Below are 24585 nucleotides of genomic sequence, written 5' to 3'. Positions count from 1 at the left end.
AATCTCATCCAATGGAGCTGTGCGAATGGCCTCTTCCAGAGACTCAAACCAGAATGCCGCAGCAGCAGTGACAGGCGCAATGCATGCAAGGGGCTGTAAGATAAAACCTTGTTGAACAAACATTTTCTTAAGGTAACCTTCTAATTTTTTATCCATTGGATCCGAAAAAGCACAACTATCCTCCACCGGGATAGTGGTACGCTTAGCTAAAGTAGAAACTGCTCCCTCCACCTTAGGGACCGTCTGCCATAAGTCCCGTGTGGTGGCGTCTATTGGAAACATTTTTCTAAATATAGGAGGGGGTGAAAAAGGCACACCGGGTCTATCCCACTCCTTGTTAACAATTTCTATAAGCCTTTTAGGTATAGGAAAAACGTCAGTACACGCCGGTACCGCAAAATATTTATCCAGCCTACATACTTTCTCTGGAATTGCAACCGTGTTACAATCATTCAGAGCCGCTAAAACCTCCCCTAGTAATACACGGAGGTTCTCAAGCTTAGGGACCGTCTGCCAAAAGTCTTCTAAATTCTATTGGCTGATCGGAACAGCCAATAGAATGCAAGCTCAATCTGATTGGCTGATCCAATCAGCCAATCGGATTGAACTTGAATCTGATTGGCTGATTCCATCAGCCAATCAGAATTTTCCTACCTTAATTCCGATTGGCTGATAGAATCCTATCAGCTAATCGGAATTCGAGGGACGCCATCTTGGATGACGTCCCTTAAAGGAACCTTCATTCTTCAGTTGGACGTCGGAAGAAGAAGATGGATCCGCGCTGGAGGTCTTCAAGATGGAGCCGTTCGTCATCGGATGAAGATAGAAGATGCCGCTTGGATCAAGATAGTTGCCGGTCCGGATCTCCTCTTCTTCCCGGATAGGATGAAGACTTTGGAGCCTCTTCTGGACCTCTTCAGCCGCCGCTTGATAGAAGACTTCAGCCGGATTATGGATCGCCAGCCCCCGCTTGGGCTTGGATGAAGACTTCGGAGGCTTGGATCAAGACTTCGGAGGACGGATTGGTGAACCTGGCATGGTGAAGATAAGGTAGGAAGATCTTCAGGGGCTTAGTGTTAGGTTTATTTAAGGGGGGTTTGGGTTAGATTAGGGGTATGTGGGTGGTGGGTTGTAATGTTGGGGGGGGTATTGTATGTTTTTTTTTACAGGCAAAAGAGCTGAATTATTTGGGGCATGCCCCGCAAATGGCCCTTTTCAGGGCTGGTAAGGTAAAAGAGCTTTGAACTTTTTTAATTTAGAATAGGGTAGGGCATTTTTTTATTTTGGGGTCTTTGTTATTTTATTAGGGGGCTTAGAGTAGGTGTAATTAGTTTAAAATTGTTGTAATATTTTTCTAATGTTTGTAAATATTTTTTTATTTTTTGTAACTTAGTTCTTTTTTATTTTTTGTACTTTAGTTAGTTTATTTAAATGTATTTATTTGTAGGTATTGTATTTAATTAATTTATTGATAGTGTAGTGTTAGGTTTAATTGTAGGTAATTGTAGGTATTTAATTTAATTTATTTATTGATAGTGTAGTGTTAGGTTTAATTGTAACTTAGGTTAGGATTTATTTTACAGGTAATTTTGCAATTATCTTAACTAGGTAACTATTAAATAGTTATTAACTATTTAATAGCTATTGTACCTGGTTAAAATAATTACAAAGTTGCCTGTAAAATAAATATTAATCCTAAAATAGCTACAATATAATTATAATTTATATTGTAGGTATATTAGGATTTATTTTACAGGTAAGTATTTAGCTTTAAATAGGAATAATTTATTTAATAATAGTTAATTTATTTCGTTAGATTTAAATTATATTTAAGTTAGGGGGGTGTTAGTGTTAGGGTTAGACTTAGCTTTAGGGGTTACATATATACATTTATTATAGTAGCGGTGAGTTCCGTTCGGCAGATTAGGGGTTAATAAGTAAAGTTAGGTGTCGGCGATGTTAGGGAGGACAGATTAGGGGTTAATAATATTTCTTATAGGGTTATTGAGGCGGGAGTGAGGCGGATTAGGGGTTAATACATTTATTATAGTAGCGGTGTGGTCCGGTTGGCAGATTAGGGGTTAATAATTGTAGGTAGGTGGAGGCGACGTTGGGGGCGGCAGATTAGGGGTTAATAAATATAATATAGGGGTCGGCTTTGTTAGGGGCAGCAGATTAGGGGTACATAGGTATAATGTAGATTGCGGCGGTGTACGGAGCGGCAGATTAGGGGTTAAAAAAATATGCAGGTGTCAGCGATAGCGGGGGCGGCAGATTAGGGGTTAATAAATATTATGTAGGTGTCGGCGGTATTAGGGGCAGCAGATTAGGGGTACATAGGGATAACGTAGGTGGCGGCGGTGTACGGAGCGGCAGATTAGGGGTTAAAAAATTTTAATAGAGTGGAGGCGATGTGGGGGGACCTCGGTTTAGAGGTACATAGGTAGTTTATGGGTGTTAGTGTACTTTAGAGCACAGTAGTTAAGAGCTTTATAAACCGGCGTTAGCCCAGAAAGGTCTTAACTCCTGACTTTTTTCTGCGGCTGGAGTCTTGTCGTTAGATTTCTAACGCTCACTTCAGCCAAGACTCTAAATACCGGCGTTAGAAAGATCCCATTGAAAAGATAGGATACGCAAATGGCGTAGGGGGATCTGCGGTATGGAAAAGTCGCGGCTGCAAAGTGAGCGTTAGACCCTTTCCTGACTGACTCTAAATACCAGCGGGCGGTAAAAACCAGCGTTAGGAGCCTCTAACGCTGGTTTTGACGGCTACCGCCAAACTCTAAATCTAGGCCATGGTTTACTTTCTCATGATAAGCAAAGCTACTGCGCCTTTACACTGGCACCAACCTAAATAAGTCTGGGTAAGATGTGTTGTTCTTACAAGGGAGATAAGTATTTGGAAAGGAGCGCTTCCAAAAGAGGGTGGCTTGAGTGCGGCGTAGATGCGTAAACCCTATATGAAAGTGCAGGAAGTGTGCTGCAATGTTTTAAAGTGCAGGAGGTGTGCTGCAACGTTTTAAAGTGCAGGAAGTGTGCTTCAATGTTTTAAAGATGTGCAATTTGTGTGCTGCAATGTTTTAAAGTGCAGGAAGTGTGCTGCAATGTTTTAAAGATGTGCAATTTAAAAAAAGCATAAAGTGTGCTAGTTGTGTATATCAACGTAAGCTGTATCATAAAAATGAGATACAGTGGATCAGAAATGCGTTAAAAAATGTGATAAAAAAAACTTTAACATTTTGAGTTACAGTTTAAGTAACAAATCTCTCTGTGTGAAAAAAATCACATAAAGCTACATAAAGAAAGGGGTTAAAAAGTTGCAATCAAGGATACTATTACAAATCAGTACAAGTGAATGAGAACATTAAACATTAAACATAGTCTTGATAAAGGCCCCCAGGCCTGTATTTTTTTTTCTTTTTCCTTTAGGCATCCGGACTCTGCAGCCTCTGACCTCACTTTGCTCCCGGATAACCTGCAACCACTTCAGCCCAGGGGCGTATTACCGCCTAGGCAGACAAGGCACAGGCCTAGTGCGGCAGATTGGGGAGGGCGGCAGATTGGGGAGCCTCAATAGGAGCGGTGTTCCTTATTCAAATAAAGCAGTGTCTAAAACTTCCATATTACTGAATGTCCGGCAGATTTTGCCGGGATGCCCTTTTAAAAGAGCAGTGCGAACATGTAAAGCACACACCCCTGCCAGATAAAATATGCTAATGAGCTGTCCATAATAAGCTATTAGCTGCTATTCATATCTTGCAAATAAATAGTTACAGACTGCAATACACAGCACAGCACTGCACTAGCAGAATAGATCTAATTTGAAAACACTGCCGTGAGTGAGATGCTGGCAGAGATACAGCTTCAGTGCTGTTACGGAGCTCATTGCAGACATCTCATCTGCATATTTTGTCTGCCGGGGGTGGGAGTGTGTGCAGTCAATATTTTAGGACTGTGCATTGTTATGCCTCATTGCTCCCTGGACTCGGAACTGCTGGGAACAAGGCACAAGCTTTTAAAATGCTCGGCACAGCTTTCACACGAGCAGTGATGTCATCAGGAGATCCCATACCACATGTGTATAGCCAGCCCAACAAACATATAGCATGAGTGAGTAGGACACACACTGAAAGTAAAGATCTTATGAAGGTATACAGCTTCAATTATGGGGTTTAGCAGCTGCTAGGGGGTTCCAAATCTACACAATTGCATTTAAAATTAAGAAAAAGTACTTAGTATTATAAAATGGCGTATGTGTGTATATATATATATAAATATATATATATGCTATGCATGTGTGTGTGTGTATATATATATATAAGCAAAAGAAGGAGTGCACTCACCAGGACTTTTCAAAGGTTTATTCCAAATATGTGAACGTTTTCGGGGGTTTAGCCCCTTCCTCAGACATACAAAATACAAATGTATATATATATATATATATATATATATATAATGTGTGTATATATATATATATATATATATATATATAAAATATGTGTGTATATAAATATATAATATAAAGCCCTTTTGAACATTTCCTTTGGCCATAAAAAAATAAAATAAAGAGAGGTCACGTTACACCCTGACTAAAAATTATTATGACCAAAATAAGGACTAAAGCCTAGGGCAGCAGAATTTTGAGTGCCTAGGGCAGCACAAAACTTAAATACGCCACTGCTTCAGCCGGATTCATACATCTTTGACTTTTTTCTCTTTCCCCTTCATTTTTTTCATTTTTTAGTGTTTGGACTGTTTTTAATTACTTTTTAAAAAACAGAATTTATGTTTACCTGATAAATTTCTTTCTCCAACGGTGTGTCCGGTCCACGGCGTCATCCTTACTTGTGGGATATTCTCCTCCCCAACAGGAAATGGCAAAGAGCCCAGCAAAGCTGGTCACATGATCCCTCCTAGGCTCCGCCTACCCCAGTCATTCGACCGACGTTAAGGAGGAATAATAGCATAGGAGAAACCATATGGTACCGTGGTGACTGTAGTTAAAGAAAATAAATTATCAGACCTGATTAAAAAACCAGGGCGGGCCGTGGACCGGACACACCGTTGGAGAAAGAAATTTATCAGGTAAACATAAATTCTGTTTTCTCCAACATAGGTGTGTCCGGTCCACGGCGTCATCCTTACTTGTGGGAACCAATACCAAAGCTTTAGGACACGGATGAAGGGAGGGAGCAAATCAGGTCACCTAAATGGAAGGCACCACGGCTTGCAAAACCTTTCTCCCAAAAATAGCCTCAGAAGAAGCAAAAGTATCAAACTTGTAAAATTTGGTAAAAGTGTGCAGTGAAGACCAAGTCGCTGCCCTACATATCTGATCAACAGAAGCCTCGTTCTTGAAGGCCCATGTGGAAGCCACAGCCCTAGTGGAATGAGCCGTGATTCTTTCGGGAGGCTGCCGTCCGGCAGTCTCGTAAGCCAATCTGATGATGCTTTTAATCCAAAAAGAGAGAGAGGTAGAAGTTGCTTTTTGACCTCTCCTTTTACCTGAATAAACAACAAACAGGGAAGATGTTTGTCTAAAATCCTTTGTAGCATCTAAATAGAATTTTAGAGCGCGAACAACATCCAAATTGTGCAACAAGCGTTCCTTCTTTGAAACTGGTTTCGGACACAGAGAAGGTACGATAATCTCCTGGTTAATGTTTTTGTTAGAAACAACTTTTGGAAGAAAACCAGGTTTAGTACGTAAAACCACCTTATCTGCATGGAACACCAGATAAGGAGGAGAACACTGCAGAGCAGATAATTCTGAAACTCTTCTAGCAGAAGAAATTGCAACTAAAAACAAAACTTTCCAAGATAATAACTTAATATCAACGGAATGTAAGGGTTCAAACGGAACCCCCTGAAGAACTGAAAGAACTAGATTGAGACTCCAAGGAGGAGTCAAAGGTTTGTAAACAGGCTTGATTCTAACCAGAGCCTGAACAAAGGCTTGAACATCTGGCACAGCTGCCAGTTTTTTGTGAAGTAACACCGACAAGGCAGAAATCTGTCCCTTCAGGGAACTTGCCGATAATCCTTTTTCCAATCCTTCTTGAAGGAAGGATAGAATCCTAGGAATCTTAACCTTGTCCCAAGGGAATCCTTTAGATTCACACCAACAGATATATTTTTTCCAAATTTTGTGGTAAATCTTTCTAGTTACAGGCTTTCTGGCCTGAACAAGAGTATCGATAACAGAATCTGAGAAACCTCGCTTCGATAAAATCAAGCGTTCAATCTCCAAGCAGTCAGCTGGAGTGAAACCAGATTCGGATGTTCGAACGGACCCTGAACAAGAAGGTCTCGTCTCAAAGGTAGCTTCCAAGGTGGAGCCGATGACATATTCACCAGATCTGCATACCAAGTCCTGCGTGGCCACGCAGGAGCTATCAAGATCACCGACGCCCTCTCCTGATTGATCCTGGCTACCAGCCTGGGGATGAGAGGAAACGGCGGGAACACATAAGCTAGTTTGAAGGTCCAAGGTGCTACTAGTGCATCCACTAGAGCCGCCTTGGGATCCCTGGATCTGGACCCGTAGCAAGGAACTTTGAAGTTCTGACGAGAGGCCATCAGATCCATGTCTGGAATGCCCCAAAGTTGAGTGACTTGGGCAAAGATTTCCGGATGGAGTTCCCACTCCCCCGGATGCAATGTCTGACGACTCAGAAAATCCGCTTCCCAATTTTCCACTCCCGGGATGTGGATAGCAGACAGGTGGCAGGAGTGAGACTCCGCTCATAGAATAATCTTGGTCACTTCTTCCATCGCTAGGGAACTCCTTGTTCCCCCCTGATGGTTGATGTACGCAACAGTCGTCATGTTGTCTGATTGAAACCGTATGAACGTGGTCCTCGCTAGCTGAGGCCAAGCCTTGAGAGCATTGAATATCGCTCTCAGTTCCAGAATATTTATCGGTAGAAGAGATTCTTCCCGAGACCAAAGACCCTGAGCTTTCCGGGATCCCCAGACCGCGCCCCAGCCCATCAGACTGGCGTCGGTCGTGACAATGACCCACTCTGGTCTGTGGAATGTCATCCCTCGTGACAGGTTGTCCAGGGACAGCCACCAACGGAGTGAGTCTCTGGTCCTCTGATTTACTTGTATCTTTGGAGACAAGTCTGTATAGTCCCCATTCCACTGACTGAGCATGCACAGTTGTAATGGTCTTAGATGAATGCGCGCAAAAGGAACTATGTCCATTGTCGCTACCATCAACCCGATCACTTCCATGCACTGAGCTACGGAAGGAAGAGGAACGGAATGAAGTATTCGACAAGAGTCCAGAAGCTTTGTCTTTCTGGCCTCTGTTAGAAAAATCCTCATTTCTGAGGAGTCTATAATTGTTCCCAAGAAGGGAACCCTTGTTGACGGGGATAGAGAACTCTTTTCCACGTTCACTTTCCAGCCGTGCGATCTGAGAAAGGCCAGGACGATGTCCGTGTGAGCCTTTGCTCGAGGGAGGGACGACGCTTGAATCAGAATGTCGTCCAGGTAAGGTACAACTGCAATGCCCCTTGGTCTTAGCACAGCTAGAAGGGACCCTAGTACCTTTGTGAAAATCCTTGGAGCAGTGGCTAATCCGAAAGGAAGCGCCACGAACTGGTAATGTTTGTCCAGGAATGCAAACCTTAGGAACCGATGATGTTCCTTGTGGATAGGAATATGTAGATACGCATCCTTTAAATCCACCGTGGTCATGAATTGACCTTCCTGGATGGAAGGAAGGATAGTTCGAATGGTTTCCATCTTGAAAGATGGGACCTTGAGAAATTTGTTTAAGATCTTGAGATCTAGGATTGGTCTGAACGTTCCCTCTTTTTTGGGAACTATGAACAGATTGGAGTAGAACCCCATCCCTTGTTCTCTCAATGGAACAGGATGAATCACTCCCATTTTTAACAGGTCTTCTACACAATGTAAGAACGCCTGTCTTTTTATGTGGTCTGAAGACAACTGAGACCTGTGGAACCTTCCCCTTGGGGGAAGTCCCTTGAATTCCAGAAGATAACCCTGGGAGACTATTTCTAGCGCCCAAGGATCCAGAACATCTCTTGCCCAAGCCTGAGCGAAGAGAGAGAGTCTGCCCCCCACCAGATCCGGTCCCGGATCGGGGGCCGATATTTCATGCTGTCTTGGTAGCAGTGGCAGGTTTCTTTGCCTGCTTTCCCTTGTTCCAGCCTTGCATTGGTCTCCAAGCTGGCTTGGCCTGAGAAGTATTACCCTCTTGCTTAGAGGACGTAGCACCTTGGGCTGGTCCGTTTTTACGAAAGGGACGAAAATTAGGTCTATTTTTTGCCTTGAAAGGCCGATCCTGAGGAAGGGCATGGCCCTTACCCCCAGTGATATCAGAGATAATCTCTTTCAAGTCAGGACCAAACAGCGTTTTCCCCTTGAAAGGAATGTTTAGTAGCTTGTTCTTGGAAGACGCATCAGCCGACCAAGATTTCAACCAAAGCGCTCTGCGCGCCACAATAGCAAACCCAGAATTCTTAGCCGCTAACTTAGCCAATTGCAAAGAGGCGTCTAGAGTGAAAGAATTAGCCAATTTGAGAGCATTGACTCTGTCCATAATCTCCTCATAAGGAGGAGAGTCACTATCGAGCACCTTAATCAGTTCATCAAACCAGAAATATGCGGCTGTAGTGACAGGGACAATGCATGAAATGGGTTGTAGAAGGTAACCCTGCTGAACAAACATCTTTTTAAGCAAACCTTCTAATTTTTTATCCATAGGATCTTTGAAAGCACAACTATCCTCTATGGGAATAGTGGTGCGTTTGTTTAAAGTAGAAACCGCTCCCTCGACCTTGGGGACTGACTGCCATAAGTCCTTTCTGGGGTCGACCATAGGAAACAATTTTTTAAATATGGGGGGAGGGACGAAAGGAATACCGGGCCTTTCCCATTCTTTATTAACAATGTCCGCCACCCGCTTGGGTATAGGAAAAGCTTCTGGGAGCCCCGGCACCTCTAGGAACTTGTCCATTTTACATAGTTTCTCTGGGATGACCAAATTTTCACAATCATCCAGAGTGGATAATACCTCCTTAAGCAAAATGCGGAGATGTTCCAATTTAAATTTAAAAGTAATCACATCAGATTCAGCCTGCTGAGAAATGTTCCCTAAATCAGTAATTTCTCCCTCAGACAAAACCTCCCTGGCTCCCTCAGATTGGGTTAGGGGCCCTTCAGAGATATTAATATCAGCGTCGTCATGCTCTTCAGTAACTAAAACAGAGCATCCACGCTTACGCTGACAAGGGTTCATTTTGGCTAAAATGTTTTTGACAGAATTATCCATTACAGCCGTTAATTGTTGCATAGTAAGGAGTATTGGCGCGCTAGATGTACTAGGGGCCTCCTGAGTGGGCAAGACTCGTGTAGACGAAGGAGGGAATGATGCAGTACCATGCTTACTCCCCTCACTTGAGGAATCATCTTGGGCATCATTGTCATTATCACATAAATCACATTTATTTAAATGAATAGGAATTCTGGCTTCCCCACATTCAGAACACAGTCTATCTGGTAGTTCAGACATGTTAAACAGGCATAAACTTGATAAGAAAGTACAAAAAACGTTTTGAAATAAAACCGTTACTGTCACTTTAAATTTTAAACTGAACACACTTTATTACTGCAATTGCGAAAAAACATGAAGGAATTGTTCAAAATTCACCAAACTTTCACCACAGTGTCTTAAAGCCTTGAAAATATTGCACACCAATTTTGGAAGCTTTAACCCTTAAAATAACGGAACCGGAGCCGTTTTAAGCTTTAACCCCTTTACAGTCCCTGGTATCTGCTTTGCTGAGACCCAACCAAACCCAAGGGGAATACGATACCAAATGATGCCTTCAGAAGTCTTTTATCAGTATCAGAGCTCCTCTCACATGCGACTGCATGCCATGCCTCTCAAAAACAAGTGCGCAACACCGGCGCGAAAATGAGACTCTGCCTATGCTTTGGGAAAGCCCCTAAAGAATAAGGTGTCTAAAACAGTGCCTGCCGATATAATTATATCAAAATACCCAGAATAAATGATTCCTCAAGGCTAAATAAGTGTTAATATCAATCGATTTAGCCCAAAAAATGTCTACAGTCTAAATAAGCCCTTGTGAAGCCCTTATTTACAATCGTAATAAACATGGCTTACCGGATCCCATAGGGAAAATGACAGCTTCCAGCATTACATCGTCTTGTTAGAATGTGTCATACCTCAAGCAGCAAAGGACTGCAAACTGTTCCCCCAACTGAAGTTAATGCTCTCAACAGTCCTGTGTGGAACAGCCATGGATTTTAGTTACGGTTGCTAAAATCATTTTCCTCATACAAACAGAATTCTTCATCTCTTTTCTGTTTCTGAGTAAATAGTACGTACCAGCACTATTTGAAAATAACAAACTCTTGATTGAATAATGAAAAACTACAGTTAAACACTAAAAAACTCTAAGCCATCTCCGTGGAGATGTTGCCTGTACAACGGCAAAGAGAATGACTGGGGTAGGCGGAGCCTAGGAGGGATCATGTGACCAGCTTTGCTGGGCTCTTTGCCATTTCCTGTTGGGGAGGAGAATATCCCACAAGTAAGGATGACGCCGTGGACCGGACACACCTATGTTGGAGAAAATATATCCTATGTATTTTATTTATATTTTTTGAGCTGTTAATACGTTCCTATTGCTGCAGCAATTACCAGCTCTAACATATGCAAATTTAACACTATGTTTCAATATGGTTTAATATGTATTTATGAGATACATATACTCATGTTTATACGTGTAATGTTTTGTAGCTCTGTATCTGTAAATTAAACTAGTATTACCAGGTAATACTTAACAGTAAGCCTTGTTACCTGAGCTTATTAAATTTCACCTGTAACATAAACCATGTGTATCCGGTACTAGATATGATTTATTAAAGTTACACTTCAACTCCTATGTGAAACCACTTTCCACACACTGTAAGCACTTTATACAACTTAGTTATTATTCCTATCTGCTAATTTAATGTTCTCATTCACTTGTACTGATTTGTAATAGTATCCTTGATTGCAACTTTTTAACCCCTTTCTTTATGTAACTTTATGTGATTTTTTTTTTCCACGGAAAGATTTGTTACTTAAACTGTAACTCAAAATGTTAGGGTTTTTTTAATCACATTTTTGATCGCATTTCTGATCCACTGTATCTCATTTTTTTGATACAGCTTACGCTGATATACACAACTAGCACACTATATGCTTTTTTACATTGCACATGTTTAAAACATTGCAGCACACTTCCTGCACTTTAAAACATTGCAGCACACTTCCTGCACTTTAAAACATTGCAGCATACTTCCTGCACTTTAAAACATTGCAGCACACTTCCTGCACTTTAAAACATTGCAGCACACTTCCTGCACTTTAAAACATTGCAGCACACTTCCTGCACTTTAAAACATTGCAGCACACTTCCTGCACTTTAAACATTGCAGCACACTTCCTGCTTTTTAAAACATTGCAGCACACTTCCTGCACTTTAAAACATTGCAGCACACTTCCTGCACTTTAAAACATTGCAGCACACTTCCTGCACTTTAAAACATTGCAGCACACTTCCTGCACTTACATATAGGGTTTACGCATCTACGCCGCACTCAAGCCACCCTCTTTTGAAGGAGGCGCTCCTTTCCAAATACTTGTGTAACCTTTATTAAGAACTATTGTGTTGGGTTGTCGTTTAAATTCAAGTGAGCCTGTGCGGGTTTATCACGTGGTGCAGAACACTATACTCTTATTTTTACTTACAAGGGAGACAGACAAGGGGGATTTGAATCTGTGGGATCCCATTAAGCTCTTATAACATTTACCTTTGATCTCTTTTGTTATGATTGCAGGAAGATGCAGCAGTTTATACCGTAGCTTGCTCGTCTTTATGGTTTCCATTTCCAGAACCTCACGTGCAGTTCTCCGGGCATGTTCCTAATGGTCATAAAGACTGTAATTAGCAAGGGAGGATGGGATATAAAGATATATATAAAAACAGCAAATGTCTATCATGTACATGAACAGCAACCTGTTCTAAAAATGATAACAATATATTTTTGCATGAAAAAGGTAAAAGGGACATGAAACCATTTTTTTCTTTCAGGATTCAGATAGAGCATGTGATTTCAAACAACTTTTCAATGTATTTCTTTTATATAATTTGTTTTGTTCTCTTGGTACAATTTGTTGAAAAGGATACCTAAGTTGGCTCAGGAGCAGCTAATTAATGGCTGCACATATATGCCTCATATTACTGGTTCACCCAACTACCGGTAATGCATTGCTGCTTATTCAACAGAGGATACCAAGAGAATGAAGCAAATTAGATAATAGAAGTAAATTGGAAAATTGATTAACCCCTTAACGACCAACAACGTATGGGGTATGTCCTGCAAAAAAATGCAGTTAACAACCAAGGACGTACCCCGTATGTCGTTGGTCTTTGAAAGCAGTAGAAGCGATCCTAAAAAATAAAAAAATAAACATTTTATTTCAAACTGGGTACTGGCAGACAGTAAGGCAGAGGGGGAGTTAGAGAGCTGTTTGGGGGGGATCAGGGAGGTTGGGGGCTAAAAAAACCTGCCATCTTAAGTACTGGCAGAAAGTCTACCAGTACTAAAATAAACCCCCAAAAAACGTTTATTTTAGTACTGGCAGACTTTCTGCCAGTACTTAAGATGGCGGGGACAATTGTGGGGTGGGGGAGGTAAGAGAGCTGTTTGGGAGGGATCAGGGGGTGTGATGTGTCAGGTGGGAGGCTGATCTCTACACTAAAGCTAAAGTTAACCCTACAAGCTCCCTAAAAACTACCTAATTAACCCCTTCACTGCTAGACATAATACACATGTGATGCTCAGCAGCATTTAGCGGCCTTCTAATTACCAAAAAGCAACGCCAAAGCCATAAATATCTGCTATTTCTGAACAAAAGGGATCCCAGAGAAGCATTTACAACCATTCGTGCCATAATTGCACAAGCTGTTTGTAAATAATTTCAGTGAGAAACCTAAAGTTTGTGAAAAAATTTGTGAAAAAGTGAACAATTTTTTTTATTTGATCGCATTTGGCGATGAAATGGTGGCATGAAATATACCAAAATGGGCCTAGATCAATACTTGGGGTTGTCTACTACACTACACTAAAGTTAAAATTAGCCCTACAAGCTCCCACCATGCTCCCTAATTAACCCCTGCACTGCTGGGCATAATACACATGTGGTGCGCAGTGGCATTTAGCGGCCTTCTAATTAGCAAAAAGCAAAGCCAAAGCCATATATGTCTGCTATTTCTGAACAAAGGGGATCCCAGAGAAGCATTTACAACCATTTATGCCATAATTGCGCAAGATTTTTGTAAATAATTTCAGTGGGAAACCTAAAGTTTGTGAAAACATTTGTGAAAAAGTGAACGATTTTTGTTTATTTGATCGCATTTGGCGATGAAATGGTGGCATGAAATATACCAAAATGGGCCTAGATAAATACTTTGGGTTGTCTTCTAAAAAAAAAATATATACATGTCAAGGGATATTCAGGGATTCCAAACAGATATCAGTGTTCCAATGTAACTAGCGCTAATTTTGAAAAAATGGTTTGGAAATAGCAAAGTGCTTCTTGTATTTATTGCCCTATAACTTGCAAAAAAAGCTAAGAACATGTAAACATTGGGTATTTCTAAACTCTGGACAAAATTTAGAAACTATTTAGCATGAGTGTTTTTTGGTGGTTGTAGATGTGTAAGATTTTGGTGGCCAAAGTTAGAAAAAGTGTGTTTTTTCCATTTTTTCCTCATATTTTATAATTTTTTTTATAATAAATGATGAATATGATGAAAATAATGGTATCTTTAGAAAGTCCATTTAATAGCGAGAAAAACGGTATATAATATGCGTGGGTACAGTAAATGAGTAAGAGGAAAATTACAGCTAAACACAAACACCGCAAAAATGTAAAAATAGCCCTGGTCCCAAACGGTCAGAAAATGGAAAAGTGCTGTGGTCCTTAAGGGGTTAAAATTGTATTCTATATCTGTATTAATGAAAGAAACATTTTGGGTTTCATGCCCCATTAAGCAAAAGTTGCTCATTTTGATTCTAAAACAGGAAAATAAAGTCAGTATGTTGCTGGTCTGTAGGACAGAAGCTCATTGGTCAATAAGGGAGACTCACACATATCTATTGGTGTACAGTGGGACACCTAAGCAGAAGAACAAAAGTTTATTTTTCAGCAACGTTACGTCTTTTTTTTGTAAACTTAAACAAGTGTTCCCTTAAAGTACGTTGGCGTTTCTGTGCCTTTTAATAAAACCCCATTTATATCCCCTGTCACATGATTTAATCCCCCTCCTCTCAACCAATTATTGCACCAGCTACCTATCACATATCTCTTAAAGGGATATCAAACCCACATTTTTTTCTTTAATGATTCAGATAAAACATTTCATTTTAAACAACTTTCTAATTTACTTCTATAATAACGTTTTCTTCATTCTTTTGGTATCTTTTGTTGAAAAGCAGGGACATAAGCTTAGGAGCCGGCCCATTTCTTAAACACTATGGGGTATATTTATTAATGTGTGAGCGGACATGATATGAAGTAGCGTATCATGTCCGCCGCACATCAATAAATGCAGACAGTGTTTCTTGTGAACTGCTGGTGCAATGCCGCCCCCTGCAGATTCACGGCCAATGGGACGCTAGCAGGGGGTGTCAATCGTATTTGATTGGGTTGATTTCTGTCCGCGGCCTCAGAGCAGGCGGACAAGTTATGAAGCAGCGGTCTTTAGAAATAAGGGGCATCAGGCTTCATACGGAGCTTGATACATTGGCCCCTATATGGCAGCAGTTTTGCAAGAATATTGTCAATTTACAAGAACATTATTTCCTGCCATGTAGTGCGCCAGATGCCTATCTACGATATCACAGAATACCATGGGAACAAAGCAAAGTTGATAATAGAGCTAAATTGGAAACTTTTTTTTTTTTTAATGGTTTGTTCTGTCTGAATCCCAAATGAAAAACTGTGGGTTTCATATCCCTTTAACTTCCCACTAGACCAGGGGTGTCCAAACTTTGCTCTCCAGAGGTTTTGGAACTACATTTCCGATGATGCTCAGCCAGCATTTTATCTAGCTGAGCATCATGGGAAATGTAGTTCCAAAACCTCTGGAGAGCAAAGTTTGGACACCCCTGCACTAGACCATCTAAAAAACCTAATCCCCACCACACTTCCAAATACTAACTCATGAAATCGGGGCGCAACTCAACAATCGCATGATCACTAACCATTGTATAGAAAAATCTCAGTTTTGTGTCCCTTTGGTGTTCTTGTCACTCAAGTCAAACCCCTAATTCCCTCAGTTATCGTGTCCCATCTAGAGTAATGTAACTCTTGTCCTATGCAGCCTGTCCTGGCCCTAAGGTGACTTCGATTACCATTCTGCTAGAAACTATGATGGTTCTATGTTCACCTCGCTGCCTGGAGCTGAACATAACTGCTGCGCCAATCAGAGGCAGCATATGTGTTTAAAGCCTTAATAGGAGTAAAAATAACAATCTAAAAAATGCACTATAACTCTGTGTGCCTAACCCTTACAAGAGGTGGGCTCCTTGCAGCTTTGAGCAGCAATTTAACTATGTGTTTAAGAGTTTAATGAATTAGAGTGCAGGTTTTTGCACTAGAATATCCATTTGAACACCCAGGAATCAATTCTTATCTTTCTAATATCAGCTCCCGTTAATTTGGTTTCAGATTACAATCACTCGGCCACTTTGGCAGCTAAAAAGCCCACAGCCACGAGCCACAAGTTTTCACTAGAAAAGTTCCAAAACAAAAAGTGTTTTTGATTTTTAAATATTTGTTATCGGGATAGAAACTGGGAATCACACATTGTACAGTGTGTAAGGGAAATCATCATTTACATGTGTAAGATTAACCTGTTGTAATCCAAACCCATTCTGATAACTGCTTTGGTAGCATCCAAATGCGGAAGAAGGCGGAAACTCATGTCGTTCGGCTCTTTTCTGAGCCACCTTTATTCTTCTTAAAGTGCAACACACTAATATGTGTGCAATTATGAATCTTAGTGTCTTGTACTTTCATGAAAATTGCAGCTCCGAAAAGAGCTAAACAGGTACGAGCAGACACCTTATTTCGCATTCAGATGCTACCGAAGCATCAGAATGCACACCCCTACTGCTTAAAGGGACACTCAATCAAAATTAAACTTTCCTTATTCAGATAGAGCATGCCATTTTAAACAACTTTCCAATGTACTTCCATAAACAAAATGTGCACAGTCTTTTTATATTTAAACTTTTTGAGTCACCAGCTCCTACTGAGCATGTGCAAGAATAAGTGTGTATGCATTTGTGAATGGCTGATGGCTGTCACATGGTACGTGTATGCATTTGTGATTGGCTGATGGCTGTCACATGGTACAGGGGGAGTGGAAAAATACATAACTTTTAAAATTGTCAGAATAAAAATCTACTACTGATTTAAATTTCAGACTAAGTGCTATTGCATTGTCTTGTTATCTTGCATTTGTTGATTATGCAAATCTACTGTGTTGACTGGTCCTTTAACAATATGAAGGCTGTTTGTATATTGGAATGATGAGTATACTTAGCATGTTTACTCAATTATTGTTTTTAATTACTTCCAAATTATTGTTTGAAAAGCACTGTTTTCCAGTTTGGTGAGATATACATCTGAAATCAAGAAGAACACTACGGGGCCTAATTATCATAGTGCGAGCGAACATGATCCGATATTGTGGATCATGTGCGCTGCACATCGATAAATGCAGACAACATATGCTCTCTGCATTTAATATTGCACCAGCAGTTCTTGTGAACTGCTGGTGCAATGCCGCCCCCTGCAGATTCACGGCCAATTGGCCACTAGCAGGGGGTGTCAATTAACCTGATCGTATTCGATCGGGTTGATTTCTGTCGATGTCTGTCCCCGCCTCACAGCAGGTGGACAGGTTATGGAGCAGCGGTCTTTAGACCGCTGCTACATAACTTCTGTTTCCAGCGAGCCTAAAGGCTCACCAGAAACACAGGGCATCAAGCTTCGTACGGAGCTTGATAAATATGCCCCTACAGGTTTTTGTTAGAAGGAAGTGGCCAAAACATATCTCATCTTCTAAAACGGGTTTTAACAGTTTCCAACATTGCAATAATGTAGCCGCAAAAAATAACAACAAAACTGGAAAACCCACTGTCGTGAAAAGGTTTTATCTTTGCACAAGTTCTATTTAAAATCCCACTTACATTGATGTGATCCTGTTTGTAATCCCACTTACAATGATGTGATCCTGTTTGTAATCCCACTTACAATGGTGTGATCCTCTTTGTAATCCCACTTACAATGATGTGATCCTGTTTGTAATCCCACTTACAATGATGTGATCCTGTTTGTTTGAAATCTCGCTTACATTGATGTGATCCTGTTTGTTTGGAATCTCGCTTACATTGACGTGATCCTGTTTGTTTGAAATCTCGCTTACAATGATGTGATCCTGTTTGTTTTAAATCTCGCTTACATTGATGTGATCCTGTTTGTTTGGAATCTCGCTTACATTGATGTGATCCTGTTTGTTTGAAATCTCGCTTACATTGATGTGATCCTGTTTGTTTGGAATCTCGCTTACATTGACGTGATCCTGTTTGTTTGAAATCTCGCTTACAATGATGTGATCCTGTTTGTTTGAAATCTCGCTTACATTGATGTGATCCTGTTTGTTTGGAATCTCGCTTACATTGACGTGATCCTGTTTGTTTGAAATCTCGCTTACATTGATGTGATCCTGTTTGTTTGAAATCTCGCTTACATTGATGTGATCCTGTTTGTTTGGAATCTCGCTTACATTGATATCATCCTTTTTGAAATCCCAGTAATGAAGATGCAATCCCGTTTGAAATCCTGTTCACAAACAATCCCGTTTATGAAGAAGACTGAACTGAAACTGACAATCACAATACACCATTTCAGCATACGCTGTCGGCATTTAACACTGCATAAGCATTTCTGGTGAAATGCTTGTGCAATGCCGCCCCCTGCACATTCGCGGCCAATCGGCCGCTGGCAGGGGGTGTCAATCGTCCTGATCATATCCGATTGGTCAGAGGTGGCGGATGAGTTAAGGAGCAGCGGTCTTATGACCGCTGCTTCTTAACTTAAGTTTCAGGCGGACCTGAAACTTTGGGGGTAGATTGCAGCATCCGCTGTTTGATAAATCTACCCTATAATGTCTTGCACACATGTAACCTAATAGAATTATTATGAATTTTCTATGAATACTTGGAAAGATATCAAAAAGGCCAGTTCAGGACTTTATCTTGTTCCTTTAGATGTCGAATTCGATAAATGTAAAATGGTCTCAAAAACCTGTTGAAAAGTATTGAGAAAATGAATTGTAATCTCCAAGAATTTTTTGGCTCCATGAAAAAAATAGGCCAAAAATGCATTCTATAGGATCCAAGAAAACAGCCAAAAACCTCTGACTGTGATTATGTTGAAACAAAAAGTGCCCTTTAAATGCCAAAAAAAACCTTTAAAACAAATTAGCCACTAGAATGAAATCTACCCCCATGTCCAATTCATGCTGTAGTACAATGATAACATGCTATAGTACGTTTTTACTCCTTTATGTCCCTTTAAATCCCAGAACAGCTGATATGAGCCCTGTTAGTGTAATACATGAGCATTCTCTCTAGCACAATACGTATATCATCTACGTATCTAAGTCCTCTAAAAAACAAATATTGTCACACATATCTGCAGTCTGAATACACATTTAATCAACTAACATGCCAACGTGTATTTTCAGCAGTCTGTGTGGTGTCTAACATATAATTACCAATTCTTTCACTGCGTCTGCAACCGCCAACAGATGCTGCAAAGCTTCCTCATCAAATGTGGGTTCCTCAAGTCTCAGCTGTTTTTCTAAAAATAAAATATCAAGGAGTGAAATAGCATTTGATAACAGAAATAGAAAGTTATTTTTCAGATTACTTGATGCCAAACAAAGTTTGTTTTTCTGTGAGACAGGAACTATTTGACACATTTAGAATCCCAGCAATTTTAGGAAGGCAGCAGAGGGCTAGTTGTGTATGAACGGTAATATATGCACTAACATTATCACACACACACATACACAATCATGTACACAAACACATATACACAGAATCATGCACACAAACACCCAGGATCATGCACACACATACAGGATCACGAACACAGACACATACACACAGGATCATACCCACACATGCACAAACACAGGCACAGGCACATACAAATAGCATCACAAAGACACATATACATAGGATTAAACACCCATACACATGCAGGAATGCACACAAGATCACCTAAGCACACACAGGATTGCGCACATAGACACACACAGTATCACACCGTTAGACACATACACACCAAGGAAAATACAAACTATAATCGATAATCTAAAGCTCTCCGGTCTGGCGAGATGATCATAGAAGTCTCGTCAATACGGAGAGAATATCCAAAACGTAAATTTTAACTTGACAACTGTTTATCTCACTAAAAAAGGGGTCAGAGTATGAAGGAGAGACCCATATACTACAATATAAGGTCTAAAAATATCCTAAAGAATTTATGTGATGTCTCTCCATGCCGGCGAGTTTTTGATCATTGGGCCCTCATCAGACTCATCAGCACATACACACATATGCCCACACACAAATAATCACACTAACACACTCACATAAATAACAAAACGGTTCCTACACATAGACATACAGGGTTACTCACACACATACACACATATGCCAATACAAATAATCACACTAACAAACTCACATAAATAACAAAAATGTTCATACACACAGACATACAGGGACACTCACACACATACACACATATGCCCACACACAAATAATCACACTAACAAACTCACATAAATAACAAAACGGTTCATACACATAGACATACAGGGTCATTTGCACACATACACACATACGCCAACAAATAATCACACTAACAAACTCACATAAATTACAAAACAGTTCATACACATAGACATACAGGGTCATTTGCACACATACACACATACGCCAACACAAATAATCACACTAACAAACTCACATAAATAACAAAAAGGTTCATACACACAGACATACAGGGTCACTCGCACACATACACACATACATACCCCCCCAACTGTCCCGATTTTCGCGGGACAGTCCCCATTTTAGGGGTCTGTCCCACTGCCCCGGATTGCTAGCCATCTGTCCCGCATTGCCCCATGCATTTATTAAAAAAAAAAAATTCTATTGGGCCCCTACTCAGAAGCAGCTGACTTTTCTCTCCCATAGTTAGATACCTGTTAGATTCCCTGTTGAAAAGGAATGGTGTGTGGGTTAAGCAGGAGTAAGAAGGCTGTATACCCTCTGACCTCAGGTAATGGTGACCTCTCTAATCTACCTCTGGTAGTGATGACATCTAACCCCTGGTGATAATACTAGCATGCCTTCAGTTTTATATGATGAGCAATGCTAACACCAGGGTAACGAACAGTAGCAGCCGCAGACTGCCAGCTAATGTGCTTGCCAACCCCAGGACCCCATACAATGAATTACAGATACCCATATATAATAAAGTGTGTGTGTCTATATGTATTTATAAGTTTGTGTATCTGCATGTATAAGTGTATGCTATGTAGTGTGTGTGTATCTGCATGTATAAGTGTATGCTATGTAGTGTGTGAGTATCTGTATGTATAAGTGTGTGTGTGTATCTGCATGTATAAGTGTATGCTATGTAGTGTGTGTGTGTGTCTGCATGTATAAATGCAAGCTATGTAGTGTGTGTGTATCTATATGTATAAGTGTGTATCTGCATGTATAAGTGTATGCTATGTAGTGAGTGTGTGTCTGCATGTGTAAGTGTATACTATGTAGTGTGTGTATCTGCATGTATAAGTGTATACCATGTAGTGTGTGTATCTGCATGTATAAGTGTAAGCTATGTAGTGTGTGTGTGTGTGTATCTGCATGTATAAGTGTATGCTATGTAGTGTGTGTGTATCTGCATGTATAAGTGTAAGCTATGTATTGTGTGTTTGTATCTGTATGTATAAGTGTGTGTGTGCATCTGCATGTATAAGTTTATGCTATTTAGTGTGTGTGTCTGCATGTATAAATGTAAGCTATGTAGTGTGTGTATCTATATGTATAAGTGTGTATATGCATGTATAAGTGTATACTATGTAGTGTGTGTGTATCTGCATGTGTAAGTGTATAATATGTAGTGTGTGTATCTGCATGTATAAGTGTATGCTATGTAGTGTGTGTGTGTGTGTCTGCATGTGTAAGTGTTTGCTTTGTAGTGTTTGTGTATATCTGCATGTGTAAGTATATACTATGTAGTGTGTGTATCTGCATGTATAAGTGTATGCTATGTACTGTGTGTGTATATCTGCATGTGTAAGTGTTTGCTCTGTAGTGTGTGTGTGTGTGTGTGTGTGTGTGTGTGTATCTGCATGTGTAAGTGTATACTATGTAGTGTGTGTGTGTATCTGCATGTATAAGTGTATGCTATGTAGTGTGTGTGTGTGTATCTGCATGTATAAGTGTATGATATGTAGTGTGTGTGTGTATCTGCATGTGTAAGTGTATGCTATGTAGTGTGTATGTGTATCTGCATGTGTAAGTGTATGCTATGTAGTGTGTGTGTATCTGCATGTGTAAGTGTATGCTATGTAGTGTGTGTGTATCTGCATGTGTAAGTGTATGCTATTTAGTGTGTGTGTGTATCTGCATGTGTAAGTGTATGCTATGTAGTGTGTATGTGTATCTGCATGTGTAAGTGTATGCTATGTAGTGTGTGTGTATCTGCATGTGTAAGTGTATGCTATGTAGTGTGCTACTGTGCATTTTTGCTAACTTTAAAGGCCAGAATCTAGAATATTAATGGGGAATGCAGAGAACAGTTTTAAAGAATCTATTATTAAATGCCCAATCAAGATAAAAATATTTAGCACTGTCTCTGCAAAGGCTAATTAAATACAGAGCTCACATAGCAATACTATTTATATTACTTTGGTCTTATGAATTTTTTTTTAAGCCCCGTCCCTGCTCCTGCCCACCACATTTAAATTTTTTGCCGCGGGGGGGGGGGGGGGGGCTGTCCCTCTTTTGAATTTTGAAATGTTGGGAGGTATGCACATATGCATACACTCATATGCCCACACACAAATAATCACACTAACAAACTCACATAAATAACAAAACGGTTCATACATATAGACATACAGGGTCACTCACAAACATACGCATACACTCATACGCCCACACACAAATAATCACACTAACAAACTCATATAAATAACAAAACGGTTTATACACATAGACATACACAGTCACTTGCACACATACTCACCTACAGGATTTATCAGTGTTTCTGTTGGCCCGATATATGGGTTAGAAATTGTGTGTCACATTAATAGGTGTAGAGACTAGAGTGACACTGGTTGCCAGGGACATAACTTTATAACTAAGAACCAAAAAGAGGCTAGGCTCTATCCGTATTGATAGATGTGATTGGGTGGCTAATGTCTAATTTCCAAAGCAATAAGATCCCACTCTGTGGGTGTAAACTGTTTTGTTCCTGTATATATATATGTTTGAAGCCCTCCATTGGGATTTTAACCTGTGAATATTAAAAGTGAAGTTTTACGTATATCGCTGCTCCCCTTCTTCTTTTGGTTGAACATAACTTGTAACCCTTAGAAGATCAGCTTAAAACATTTGCTGCCGCCCCTCCCAGTGGCCTTCACCTCCACACAGCATCCCAAAACCATGCACAGCTACATGACATTTACAGATAAAAAGCATACATTTCAGGTAACCTGTAGTTGTCTGAAGTCATAACAAATTATTATTCAGAATTGTAAGTCTTGTTTTGCTACCATCTTGTTCTTAGAGGGGTATAACCTTGTTACATATAGTGCTCAGAAGCAGACAACACATAGCAACTACATATGTGCATACACATAACATGTAACATTCCCCCAAACTAGAGAATTTAATGACGCCCATGCTTTTTAGCATTTCACTGGGTCATTAAAGTCATTTTGTATATATGTATCATAAACTAACTGTATAGCAAATATAACTACATATAAAAAAAATGCTTTAAAAACATTAAAACAATCGGCTAGATTACGAGTTTTGCGTTATGAGGGGTGCGGTACTAACTTGCACGTTATTGTCACCGCTCACTTACCTACAGCGCTGGTATTACAGGTTTTTATAAACCCAGAGTTAAAAGACAAGAAGTGAGCGTAGAGCAAAATTGTGCTCCACACCGCATTCCAATACCAGCGCTGCTTAAGTCAGCGGTGAGCTGGTTGTACGTGCTCGTGCATGGTTTCCCCATAGACATCAATGGGGAGAGCCGGCTGAAAAAAAGTCTAACACCTGCAAAAAAGCAGAGTAAAGCTCCGTAACGCAGCCCCATTGATTCCTATGGGGAAACAAAATTTATGTTTACACCTAACACCCTAAAATAAACACCCCTAATCTTACACTTATTAACCCCTAATCTGCCGTCCCTGACACCTAAATTATACTTATTAACCCCTAATCTGCCGCTCCGGACATCGCCGCCACTATAATAAACATATTAACCCATAAACCACCGCACTCCCACATCTCAAACACTATTTAAATATTATTAACCCCTAATCTGCCGCCCCTAACATTGCCGCCACTATACTAAAGTTATTAACCCCTAAACCTAAGTCTAACCCTAACACCCACTAACTTAAATATAATTAAAATAAATCTAACTAAAAATTCCTATCATTAACTAAATAATTCCTATTTAAAACTAAATACTTACCTATAAAATAAACCCTAAGCTAGCTACAATATAACTAATAGTTACATTGTATCTAGCTTAGGGTTTATTTTTATTTTACAGGCATGTTTGTATTTATTTTAACTAGGTAGAATAGTTACTAAATAGTTATTAACTATTTATTAACTACCTAGCTAAAATAAATACAAATTTACCTGTAAAATAAAACCTAACCTTAGTTACACTATCACCTACCCTTACAGTACAATTAAATAAATTACCTAAATGAAATACAATTAACAAAATTAAATACAAATACCTAAATTACAAAAAAACAACAACACTAAATTACACAAAATAAAAAACAAACTACAAGATATTTAAACTAATTACACCTAATCTAATAGCCCTATCAAAATAAAAAAGCCCACCAAAATAAAAATAAAACCCTAGCCTAAACTAAACTACCAATAGCCCTTAAAAGGGCATTGCCCCAAAGAAATCAGCTCTTTTACCTGTAAAAAAAAATACAAACAACCCCCCAACAGTAAAACCTATCTCACACACAACCAACCCCCGAAATAAAACCCTAAATAAAAAAACCTAAGCTCCCCATTGCTCTGAAAAGGGCATTTGGATGGGCATTGCCCTTAAAAGGGCATTTAGCTCTATTGATGCCCAAACCCTAATCTAAAACT

The 24585-nt window shown here is 39.9% G+C and overlaps 1 protein-coding gene across 1 annotated transcript in view; it reads right to left on the bottom strand.

Moving 5' to 3' along the window:
• LOC128652321 (repetitive organellar protein-like) overlaps positions 1-24585 on the bottom strand; it is a 294662-nt gene that overhangs the window by 245685 nt on the left and 24392 nt on the right. Inside the window, exons 2-3 of the mRNA XM_053705258.1 lie at positions 18906-18991; positions 11863-11974 (exon numbers count right to left, since the gene is read on the bottom strand). Of these exons, the coding sequence (XP_053561233.1) occupies positions 11863-11974; positions 18906-18991 (198 nt within the window). The remainder of the gene's footprint in view (positions 1-11862; positions 11975-18905; positions 18992-24585) is intronic.

This window comes from Bombina bombina, chromosome 1 (assembly GCF_027579735.1).
Source record: "Bombina bombina isolate aBomBom1 chromosome 1, aBomBom1.pri, whole genome shotgun sequence".
NCBI classification, from domain to species: domain Eukaryota; kingdom Metazoa; phylum Chordata; class Amphibia; order Anura; family Bombinatoridae; genus Bombina; species Bombina bombina.
This window is presented reverse-complemented; position numbering and strand designations above follow the sequence as displayed.